General features: G+C 38.6%; 1 protein-coding gene across 1 annotated transcript; it reads left to right on the forward strand.

Moving 5' to 3' along the window:
- The first annotated feature begins 656 nt into the window (after positions 1-656).
- LOC106911299 (excitatory amino acid transporter 3-like) lies at positions 657-12,364 on the forward strand. Its single transcript, XM_088007036.1, has 15 exons — positions 657-705; positions 3,609-3,749; positions 4,061-4,153; positions 4,259-4,379; positions 4,573-4,615; positions 4,700-4,721; positions 5,344-5,364; positions 5,400-5,417; positions 6,894-7,083; positions 7,394-7,501; positions 8,555-8,677; positions 8,747-8,941; positions 10,176-10,310; positions 10,677-10,781; positions 11,582-12,364. The coding sequence occupies exons 1-15, from the start codon at positions 657-659 to the stop codon at positions 11,733-11,735; spliced, it is 1,518 nt and encodes a 505-aa protein (XP_087863162.1). The 3' UTR covers positions 11,736-12,364.
- Positions 12,365-12,684: the final 320 nt, after the last annotated feature.

Raw genomic sequence — 12,684 nt, forward strand, 5'->3', positions numbered from 1 at the left:
TTACAAAGACCCAAGTTTGTAACATTTAATATACTTTGTTAGGAAAACAATTGTTTTGTCCTAAAATCATTTTTGGATGAAAAATATTAACAGAAATGAACTGATGTCACAAAATATAATCAATTTAGTCAGATCGGATTTCTCTGAATCAAATTAGAATAAAAACCTTACCTGAGAAGAATGGATGTCATTTAGGATTCAGCGGTGCAAAATAATCCTAATTCAGTTGAAACAAACATAGACAACTTCTGAAAAAGTTTTTTTTTTGTCACCCAGTGTAATTTTTGATTAGCCTTTTGTTTTATCTGAAATGCTGCCAAACTTGTGGTGTGACTTGTGCACAGTTTTCACTCCACGCTGTTGTTTATTTTTAAGCAGTTATAAGGCACAGTGGCCACAAGGCCACTTCCTGCCAACAGCCATCACCACCTACAATAACTCTTTGAAGAATTTGAATTAATAAGTAACATTTAATTTTCCTTTTTCAATTAATAAGGTATTTTTGAATTTGAATTTGAAGTAGTGTTATTTATTTTACCAAGGTATCCATAGAGACTCAATATGCTTTCCAGTGCATTTTTTAAAAAGTGTGACAAATGTCTTGAACAGCTGGGAGTAACTGGTCCATCTGACTGGACCACAGAAACACAAGAACAATGACAGAAAGCCTACTGCAGGCCTTTTGCATGTTGGGAGTCGCCTTGGGTAAGAGCTTACTTTTTTCTACTCATGTGATTTCCTCTTCATTGATTTGTTTTTGTGGTGGAATTGCTGCTTGAAAACTAAAATGAGTAAAAGCGCCCATTAAATATGAAATTTAATACACCAATGGAATGTTTAATATATTTTAAAGTACTTTCTCTTGATGCTAGAGAAGTGCAGCTTAATACACTGTAATGCACAAAACAACTACATGTTCAAATTTTCTGATGACACAGCTATTCTCTGACTCATTTCAGACACATCGCATTTAACCACCGACAGCAGATTAAAAACTGTCTTCAGTGTTGTGAGGAACATTTTCTGATCCTTAACGTCCAAATATCACTGGAACTTATTTATAGTCTGAAGGCCACAGGAGATCACTCATCCACTGCATGTAATTGCCCAGGTGGATTCTTACCTGGAGTACAAATTGACAACAAACTCTCATGGACTGCTCAGGTTGACTAGGTCAGTAACAGGGTCCAACAGCGACTACACTTTCTGTGCAGGTTGAGGGCCTCTTGTGTTAGAAAGTGATGTTGCTCTTTCAACATACCGTAATATAGAAGGCATTGTTGGATGCATCATTAGGTTCAACGTTTCTGCCTGGTTTCGCCACCTGTCTGTCCAAAATGAAGGCTAAACTCATTTGTCTCACATAAAGAGCTATGAAGCTGCTGTTGCTGGGTGTCAGGCAGTACGCCTCAAGTCAGACAATTTTGAGTGAAACAACAATCAGAGAGTCATCTCAAACCTCCGTCGTGTTCTTCAGAATCAGTTTCTTAACTGCGTTTAAAAGATCCTGCAAGGACTCATTCGATTCACTTTTCACTACAGAAAACGGTGTATAAAACTTTATCGTGCTTATTTTATGTAGTTATTTCTGGTATAATGATAGCAGGTTTAATTATTTTATTGTTTTTGGAAATGTTGAAAAGTAGCAATAACCTAACATAATTTCCTCATTTTTGGTCAAGTATTGATCACATTTAAACTTTTCCAGATACCATCCAAACATCTTTCTTTTATATCATTAGGATTATTGTTAAGTGATTTTTTAAAATATTTATTTTAGTCCTCTTTGTTCTTTGATGAGTTTGATTAATTGACGTTAGAAGTTTTTCTTCTTGCCAGCAAATCGGGGCGCACCACTGGCAATTTTCTTGCCGATCACTGATTACCAATCTTTAAGAAGCCTGACCTGCCAATTCCAATTTTAGCCATCAAAAAATATTTTTTTCTCTGAAACGTTGCTAAATATAGCATGAAAGCCACTGCATTTGCAACAGTGGGGTACCTATTGTTAATTGCAAATGTGCAAACATGAAACTTGGCAGCAGCCGAGTGAATTCTTTCGCCTCAGTGACTTCGCCACGACAAGGTTTGTTTACGTCGCCAAGTGCTGAGACTCGAGCTGTGGAGGGGTCTGGCAATGACCCACTGCAAGAACCGGAAGGTCTCACTGTTACATATGCCTGCCTTCCTCTCCTTTGGGCTGTCTACCTCTTTTAAGAAAGACTTTGCTGCTCTGATTGTCCGTCTCTAAGCCCTCTCACCGAATGTCATACGGATTTTATCGTTCACGTTGATGATGCAGATCTCTCCTTCTCCAAATACTTCTTTCTGATCCACATCCAAGAACACACACTGGACCTTTTAAGCTGCTCTGTCTGGATTTACTCCTCTGAACTTCTCCTGATGAGCTTCCTTTTACTGATTATTTGCTGCTCTCTTTTAATGTTAAACTCCATTGCTCTTCCTCCAAACTTTTATGGTCCCTCTCCTTCTGTTACATTAAAAATGATGTTTTATCACACATTGCTGACCATTTCACCATTGTTCACACTTCTGACCCAGATGACCTTCTTTGCATCCGTAATAAAGCCTCACCAATATCCTTGATTTTCTTGATTTCAAGCATAATAAAACTAGAGTAACTAATAAAGGACTAGAGACAAGAAGCAGGGGCGCAACTACATATTATTCAGGTGGATGTGAAAACATAAATCGCCCCCCCACCCCCGCCCCTCCCCCTCAAGGAAGGTATGTAAGGGTGAAGGAGCGTAAAAAATATACGGTTGCTCTATCCGACCGTATGTTTGCCCCCCACCTCCCAAACCCCCCCTCCCCGAGACGAAGACACGTGAAAGGTAAAACTCGCTACATTTACTACATTTACTACATTTACATGTGCGCGAGGTGAAGGAGCGGTGAAGTGTATGCGAAGACATCATCGGGTGTCGCCCCCTCCAGACGGGGTTTTGACGCCCCCTCTGGTGCAGCGCCCCTATGCGTTGAATGCGCTGTATACTCACTTTTTGTGCCACTGACGAGAAGTAAACATAACCAGAATCACTAAGTGGGCACTAAAATAAAAATAAAAACAAGACAGAACTGAAATAAATAAGAAACTAACACAAAGTGATAATGAAACTAGAATCACTAAGAAAGGACTGAACCAAAGTCAAACAGAGCACAGCTGATCTAATAAAAGAAAAGGAATTGAGGACAAATAACAAAACCCAATTAAAACACCTGAGATCCTAATATTTTCAGGTTACAGAAACTTATTAACACAGTTTCTTTTTTTTCACCCAGTACAAGACTGAGATTGTTGTTTTTTACTGCAGAATAACAATGAATATGCTTTTAAATATAATGTATTATCATTGTTGTAGGAGTTTGTTTTCTTGCCAACAATCATTTCAACAATTTACTTTGTTTGACATTTTATATCATGACTGTGAAATTCATGTATATTGTCCACAGTGTTACAATGTATAAAATAGCAGAAATGTATTGTGTAAAAGACATGCTTTGTGACTGTTTTACACACATTTGTTTTACTTATTCAGCATTAGGGCAAAATGTTTTTATTTTATTTTTTATTTTTGGCCCAACAGGGATAGGCGCTGGGTTTCTGCTGAGGGCTCTAGTTCCTCTAACTCAACTCTTAAAAGAATGGATCGAAGTACCAGGGAAAATGCTTCTACAGATGCTTCAGATGTTTGGTCTCCCCCTCATCGTGACAAGCGTGCTTGCAGGCAAGCTAAATATGAATTCTGATACTTGATGTATTAACTTATTATTGTTATAGAGATAGATTGAAAAGATGCTCACTCATGTTTTTGAGGATATCCTGTATAAATGTTGCTGAAAATAGTTGACTACATACGTATCTAGATGTTAGACTCATCTTATGTTCATACCATATATCTGTTGTGACTAAAAAGTATAAAAACATGAAGATCACTTCTGAAATTTAGACTATTGTTAGGACACACATGAACTGGCATGTTGTCCTGCTCACGACTTAGCCTTCAGATGAAATTCTGGTTCTGATCTCTTTTCTTAGGAGTAACTGGATTAAACACCAGAATGTCCAGGAAAACAGCTATCATCACAGGGTCCTTCATCTGTGGCTCTACCTTAATGGTCATAATTCTCGGTAAATTTATCATGGGCAGCAGATTTTAAAATAGATTTATGAAGACCGCTATAGTTTGTTCTGTGTTATTGCTTTTGACATCCTGCCTGATACTTTGTGTTGCAGGAATGTTTCTGGCTCTCACAATCAAGCCTGGTGTGACAAAAAATGAAGAGGATCTCAGGAACACTGACAGTAAGGAAGAGTCAACCTTCATCTTGCACGTGATCATGCAGGATCTTATAAGGTGAGACAAAATTTCTGCTGTTCTGCATTTTCTGGTTGTATGTTAAAATTGAGATTTTATCTTCTTTGACTACTATTAGTTCAACTATCTAGCTTTTTGTGAGATGAGACACTGAGTAAAATGATGTCCTCAGGTTTTTTGTCTTTAACATTTACAAGCTTAGTTTTTTCTGACTCTCCTGTTACTTGCATAGGAATATGGTTCCAGAGAACTTCTTTCAGGCTTTCTATGAGCAGGTATGCTTTTATTCTGACCCACAGTTTACTATGTAATTTCCCATTTGGGGTTTGAAAATATAACAGTTTATTTTCTTCTCCCAGTACAAGACTGAGATTGTTCATGATGATTCAAAACTGGTGAGTTTTTTCTTCTGATTTTTGTTTTCATTCTAGAATCGTCATTTTAAAGCCACAAACTTCAAATTGAAGATTTAGAAAATGAATGGCCTTGAGTTTCTTCTTATTTAAAGCCTGAATGGGGTGGTGGTGTTTGCCATTGTGACAGTAAGGTGTGCCATAGTTAAGACATAGGACAAGCAACCATGCAAACACTCATACTGTCAGGATCTTGGGTTGTATGAGCTTGTTTTTTGTTTTGTCATTATTTGTATTCCTTACTTACTTCGTTCTGCCTTGTTTCTATTTCTTTCTTAGTGATTCTAGTTATATTTATTTTTTCTGTATAGTCCTCTCCTTATCAATCAATCAAATTTTATTTGTATAGCACATTTCAGCAGCAAGGCATTTAATTACTCTAGTTTTCAGTATGTTTCTTATGTCTAATTATTTTTGTTAGATTCATTTTCTAGTCCCAAGTCTGCTCTCCCTCGCCCCTCGTGCCTCTTTCTGTCTCTCCTCAGCCCGCCTTCTGCTTTCTCTCCTCACACCTGCCACCAGGGGTGAAAGTAGGGGGGTATGGCAGGGTACTGCGTACCCCTAAAAGATTTAGCGGGGGTACGCAGTACCTGCAAGAGAGGGGAGCGGCTGTCAGCTGTAGAAAATCAACGGGTTCACTGTGCAGCTGTGTTGCACCCACTAATCAGCCGTGACTGATTAGTTTTTCAAAAACAATCTAAAACACGACTTAATCGGTTAATAAATAACTTTTTCCCATTTCATATTGTTTCTGAACTGTTCGTGCCTTGCTAGAGCAGGGGCGCAATATGTCGATAGCGGAGGGTTTTGAGTCGATCTCGGCATTAGGTGACAAACTGAACGCCGCCAGGAGGCTGAGACCAGCACATCCTCCTCTGACTCCTTATCAAAACGTTCGTAACTTTATTAAAAAAAAAAAAAATCAACAAAACGTGTTCAAATTAATGACCCAACAACAATAATAATCTCAGTGATTATTGTTTCAACAAGATGTCAACATTGCAGTCAGTGGGCTGAGGGAAATACAGCTCTATTCTGTAACAATGCAAGAGCTACCCAGCTTTTATCGCTTCGCAACAAAATTTATCAGCACAGAAACTCTCAACTCCAAAGCACACAAATATATATATATATATATATATATATATATATATATATATATATATATATATATATATATATATATATATATATATATATATAAAAAATTCCCCTCTCACCCTCCGTGGGTGGTCTCTTTCATCCTCTGAGCTCGGGTCCTCTACCAGAGGCCTGGGAGCTTGAGGGTTCTGCGCAGTATCTTGGCTGTGCCTAGAACTGCACATTTCTGGACTGAGATGTCTGATGTTGTTCCTGGGATCTGTTTGAGCCACTGCTCCAGTTTGGGGGTGACTGCCCCGAGGGCCCCGATGACCACAGGCACCACTGTGGTCTTCACCTTCCAGGCCTTCTCCAGTTCCTCTCTGAGGCCCTGGTATTTCTCCAGTTTCTCATGCTCCTTTTTCCTGATGTTGTGGTCACTTGGTATTGCTACATCCACCACAACGGCTTTCCTCTGTTCTTTATCCACCACTCGCCCATATCTCTCGAAATGGGCGAGATATATATATATATATATATATATATATATATATATATATATATATATATATATATATATATATATATATATATATATATATATTTATTTATTTATTTATTTATTTATTTATTTATTTATTTATTTATTTTATTTTATTTTTTTTTTGTCATAGTACCCCCAAGAATTTAAAACTACTTTCACCCCTGCCTGCCACCCATTAGCTCATCAGCCCAGATCTTTGTTCAGCATTCAACCTAACAGTAGTGATACACCTCTTTTTCAGTCACTCCTTGCTGGTTTCTCCGCTACATTCCATTTGGCTCCATTTCCTTTGTGCTTATTAGTTGTTTTTATCATTTAAAGGGTTGAAAGGGTTGCTTTTCCATTTCACAAATTTTTACTAAATAAATGTATATTAAATACATCAAAGTCAATGGTTTTATTGTGGCTTATGAAAAAGTGACATGCATTGCCCAACAACTTGATGTACTCCTGCAATATTGTTGTCAGAGGATTGGCTCCACCATATTTGTGTTTTGTTTTTTTGTTGTTCTTTTTTTGTACAGAATGGCACTCAGACGAAACTAGTAGGCAAGTATGTTGATGGACCCAACATGTTAGGACTGGTCATCTGGTCATTTGTCATCGGCATCAAGTTAAACGTAATTGGTCAGCAGGCAAGAATCACTGTGGAGGCCATTCAATGCCTCAACGATGCCGTAAAAGTCATAGTCAACTGGATCCTGTGGTAAGATCAGACAGTATCTAAGCAGATTTTAGTTCTTATTTTTACATAGAACTGCTGCTTCCATCCTTAATAGAAATTATGTTGTGTTGTCAGGTTGCAGAAGAATAATTAGCTCACTAGTAACAAACATAACTGTAGTAATGTTTGGTACTGTAGTACCAAACATTACTACATGCTCGTGCTAAACGAGCATGATGGCTCACCAGCGATCATGCTGGTGAGCCAACACAAAAATGTTTTAAATAAATTTGGAACACCCATTTGTTTTAGCCTTTTTTTTTTTTTTTTTTTTTACTGTTTTTTGTTTCAGGTACTTGCCAGTTGGAGTTTTGTTTCTCATCATACACCATGTGTTGGATGTGCGTGACTGGGGTGCTGTCATTAAGCTCACAAAGTTTGTAGGAGTGGTTTGTGCAGGGTATGTCCACCTTCTCTACGTCATCCTTATTACCAAATTGATATCACTGCTCCTGAAGTAGCAGCACTGAACTCTACCAGAGTAACATGAGAAGAAAACTGTACTATGAATATATTTACAGAACAGTTTTACAGATTTTACTGAGATTTTACTCATTGATGTTTAGAGATCAGTTTTCATCAATGCAATTATTGTCAGCCTCTTTACTCTGATTCCTCCAAAAATCTGGTCCAGTTCAAGCATTTCGATTCAGAAGTTCTCTTTGGCTTCAGATGTTTGTTAGAGAACATGAGTGAACAAACAGCATCATGAAGACCAAGAAACTCAGCAGACACATCAGAGAGGAAGTTCTGGAGAAGTTTAAATCAGGGTTAATTTTTAAAGCAATATACCAAGCTTTCAGATAAGAAACTACACTACAGTCTTATTAGCAGATTTCTGCAGATCTTGACTGAATGCTAGAGATGAAGTTTAGCCATTTCATAGAAGTTTGTAGGTTCAGAGAAACATCTAAAGGTTCCAGTACACTGGCGCTCAAGGACTGGAGTTTGAGACCACTGATTAAGGTCAAAGCTTATTCATGTGTTAGAATGGGATAGACAAAGTCCAGATCTATATTCATTTGATAATATGTGGCATGAAGCTGTGTGTTTGCACTCTCCATTAAATCTTAGTTTGTGCTATTTTGTAGAGAAGAATGTGACAAATGTTTGTATGAATGAGCAAAGCTGGTTGAAACATGACCCAACAGCCTGCAGGAGGAGCTGTAGCAAAATGTTTATCTACAAAGTATGGATTCATTGAGAGTGAATAGAAATGCACAAACATCTTCATGGATGTCACTGTGCAAGCATGTATTATTTTCAATCCACTTTACAGTGATGCACTACTGTGTGTTAGCACATCATATAAAATCCCCCCAACCACATTGATCTGTCAGGATTTATAATGACAAAATGTCTAAAGACGTATGAATATATGAATAAATCTTTAACAACTAGTGAATACATAATGCATCTTTAACACAAAGTGTGACTTTGTTGTGTTGTTCAGGGAAGCAGTCCAAGCCTTCGTTCTTTTCCCCGTGCTTTACCTCATTCTCACCAGACGGAACCCTTTTCTTATCTTCAAGCACATCTCTCGGGCTTTGACGACAGCATTTATCATTGCATCCAGGTTAAATGACATTTCTCTAGTTTGTTCATATAAACGGTGCACCAATAAAGGATGTGCTTTCTACCAAAGTGCCGCCACTCTGCCTCTCACCTTACAATGCTGTGAAGAGAACGTGAAGGTCGATAAGAAACTCTGCCGCCTTATGTTGCCCATCGTCACCAGCATCAATAGGACTGGAACGGCGCTCTATGAAGTGGTCGCTATTGTCTTTATTGCCCAGCTTAATGACATCACGCTGGAAGTCGGCCAGATCATCGCCATTGGGTAAGCTGCTTCATACAAGTGCATGGAATTGAGAAAAGATGCATGCTGGGATTTTTAAAAGCAGTGATTTATCAAGTGTGTAGCATTTCCCCTTTGCAGCGGCCCAGAGCAATACATGTCATGTGACATCACACCTCTGTTAACTTTGTAACTGACAGCCATCTTGGCAGGCAGCTGCTATAAGAAAACTCCTCGTTTACAGAGTTTTGATGACTTTTGATCACTGAAGAAATATTTCCTGATTTCAAAACGTTTTCATTCACTGCAGACAATATGGTACATAAAAAGCAGTGGTTCTTAACATGGGCTCGTCGCTCGATCGAACCCCAGGGGTTCGATGAGTCGGTCTCAGGGGTTCACCGGAGCCTCTGCCGCGGAGGTAAAGACACACTGTGTAAAGTTGTGATGACGCCCCGCTTTGCCATCACTTGCTGTAGAGGATCACATTACATTGCTTAGCCAATCAGTGCTGAGGGAAGGAGTTGGATTTTAAGCTCACAGTTTTTACCAAATTCTATAGACTAAATCTGCTCCTTTGTCACATCTTTTCGGGGTTGGTACTTCCTCTAGTGGCGTGGGGGAGGTAATGCAACTAATATAATTACATTAATATATCAGAATACCGCAAATTATTTTTGTGTCGGGGGGGGGGGGGGGTGTCTGTGAATGCGCATATGACAACTGGGGGGTTCGGTACCTCAAAAAAGGTTTAGAACAACTGATATAGAGGGATGTGCTGCCAGTAGCTAATCTACCACAGTGATCACTTAATGGGTGCAAAATAAGCTTCAAGTCTAAAAACATAAAACTGTACAGCAATTTTGATATTCAATCCTGACATTTCTGATTGACCTCATTTGCTGATTTCAAAACTATATCACTGTGGAGATTATGTTAGATATGATACACACACACACACACCCACACACACACCCCCACACACACACCCCCACACACACACACACACACACACATATATATATGCTTCTTATGTTTTATGTTCAGCTTGTTTAATATTACTTGGCCTGAATGCTTAGCAGTGGGCAAAGGTTCAGGCAGCACGTCAAAGACTAGGCACTCTATTGATTCTAAAACATTAATCTGGAGGTGTTTCAGGATATTTATAGATATTTTCACTGTACATTTTGAACAGGACAGGATTGATACAATTGCAGATTGTAGCATTTCTGTTGCTGGGACAGAGATGCTAATTGAGAATGTGCTTGGTTTGCAGCTTGTCTAGTGCCATTATCACCTTTGGAAGTGCAGGGATCCCACAAACAGGAGCTGTGACCACGATCCTGATTCTGACAGCTGTGGGACTGCCTGCAGAGGATGCTGCCATTCTGGTTGGGGTGGAGTGGATTCTGTAGGTTCAACTTGATTCTCAAAGCCTGCTACTTGTGTTTAAAGAGTACTTTCACCATCAAACTGTGGAGTCACTTTGGATGGAGTTATGCTGCTCTGCTATCAGACAGCTTGAAATTATTCTTAACAAGGGCATGATTTTTAACTTGCATAATAAACTAATGTCTAGGATCACCTACCAGTGGAGAAAGCCTGAGGAGAGCTTGTGTAGTAATGATTGATAAAACTACACTTGGAGAATGATGTCAACATCAGTCTGAACTGTAGAAGACCTGATGCACCTGGTTGTTCTAGACTGAGGCAGAGAAAACCTTCAAGAAAAACAGTTGAGTCTGACGGCATGTTCGTTCTCTTCTGTGCCCTTCAGAGACCATTTCATCACCGTGGTGAATGTGCTGGTAAATGTCTTTGGTGTTGCTATCACCAACCATTTGTGGCATGATGACCTAATAAGCTTGGACAAAATACCAAGGTAAATGAAATCATTAAAATGATGTGTTCATGTGCAAAGACACAATGTTGCCAAAAGTAACCTAGTTTCACCCGGGATGATACGATGTTAGTAAGCAACAGCACTTTTTCTGCTGTGACAGGACTCCAGATTCAGGAAAAAGCAGAGGTGTTGGTTGATCTCTATAAATATGTGCATGAAAAATGCTGTAACAACGGAACAATTACAATCAAACACTGTTCCTCAGATGCTGGGTGCATATCTGTTTTATGCCGGTTGCTTTTTCTGCTGAGAGAGCTAACGGTTGTGGCTGTATAGGCTGTGTACCTGTCACCTGACGGCAATGTCAGGCTGACATTCTCAGCACATCTCTCTCTCATGGTCCTGAGTGCACCAATGGTAGAGGAGCTGAAGTGCTTCTTTGCTCCCTGTGAAACCTGTCAGCAGTTCTCTTCTGCTCCAGCCCTGCACAGCCCCAGCTGGTTTCTGTACCACTTCACTCTCTGAACATGAGCATGATGTCAGACTGGTGGTCCTGGACACCACATAATTTTTTTTACCATTTCAAGATCCCAACCCTGTGGGAACAGTTGGAAAATGGCTTCTTCCTGTTAGCACATGATTGAGCACCAGTACACAAACCAGTGTCCAGAACATGTATTATTGCATTTTGCACGGAAGAACTTAGGACAAATTCTGGTGAAAAGAAATCTTGAATGTAGATTGTTACAAGTCATTTACACTAAGTGGTAAAACAAGGGGTGCTTTAGTCACTTCTTGTTTTGAACTTTATTGACCATGTTTTCCATTTTACCTGTTAGCGATGACAGGATTCGTTCCATCAAGGAGATCGAGCTGGCCTTATCCTTTTTGGACTCTGATGAAGAGTTCATCCCCTCCGTTTCCTCCTCCGCCTCAGAATCCAATTCACCCCGAAGAGGGGATCTTCTCAGCATAGTAACACCAACAAGCTGAAACCTCTGGATAGGGATGACACCATCCTGGGGTGTCGGAGCTGATCTTTTCCTTGTTTGCCGATGTTTATTATCGGTAGAATGGGGCCATATCAGTTTATTTATCTGTATTTAGTTTCTTATTTATTTTAGTTTTTGCAACTTTTAAATTATTGATTTGTGTAATAATATTTTATTGGTGTGTAAGTTGTTAATATCTACATAATAAAAGTATTGTTATGTGAATATAATTCATCTATTCTATTATACATTTTATTTCTGTTATTTTTCCTTTTGCATGTTATGTATTATTGTTTTTTTTTTTATAAATTTGATCTTTCTCCTTCGACAATAGAAATATTTGTCCAGTGTTTCCTCACTAATCAACATGAACTGCCACAGTTTCTCATCTTGTATAATTGATTTTCTCCCACTTCCAGACCAACCTTGTTTTTTGGGGTTTTTTTTGTCTGTTTACTTGATTTGATCACATGGATCATTTCACTGTGTGTCTCCAAGTGATTAAATGTAATTACAACTGTAATTTTGTATTGCACTTGAGTGTATGACACGTACTCTGTATACAAAGTTTGACTGATTGATTGGTACAACAATACTTTGTAAATCAATAAAGTTCTGTATGTTGCATAACCAGGTTAACTGCTTCAGACTGAAAAAAAATAACTGTAAAAAAGTTATTTCTATGAATGACCTTATGAACATTGCATGAAATCATTTCGTGATAAAAGCATTTTATATCAGTCGATGTCCATAATTATTGTTAATCTTTTGTTTTATTTATCTGAAATACTGCCAAACTGGTGGCGTGACTTATGCAGAGTTTTCACTCCACACTGTTTATTTTTAAGCAGTTAAAAAGCAAAGTGGTGAATCCTTAAACTACTGCAAATTACTAAACAGGTTGTTGCTAGGTAACCAAAGAGGGAGTAAATTAGTTGATGCCACAACAT

This window comes from Poecilia mexicana, unplaced genomic scaffold (genome assembly GCF_051168715.1).
Source record: "Poecilia mexicana isolate PSO_F unplaced genomic scaffold, ASM5116871v1 scaffold_7, whole genome shotgun sequence".
NCBI classification, from domain to species: domain Eukaryota; kingdom Metazoa; phylum Chordata; class Actinopteri; order Cyprinodontiformes; family Poeciliidae; genus Poecilia; species Poecilia mexicana.

What these genes read in the sequence shown, in the direction of transcription:
- LOC106911299 (XM_088007036.1), top strand. Translation starts at nt 657, where the DNA reads ATGACAGAAAGCCTACTGCAGGCCTTTTGCATGTTGGGAGTCGCCTTG. An exon ending in TTCAGGCTTTCTATGAGCAG is followed by an intron (nt 4,616 to 4,699) that starts GTATGCTTTTAT and finishes TTCTTCTCCCAG; the next exon opens with TACAAGACTGAGATTGTTCA. An exon ending in GCATTTATCATTGCATCCAG is followed by an intron (nt 8,678 to 8,746) that starts GTTAAATGACAT and finishes TTTCTACCAAAG; the next exon opens with TGCCGCCACTCTGCCTCTCA.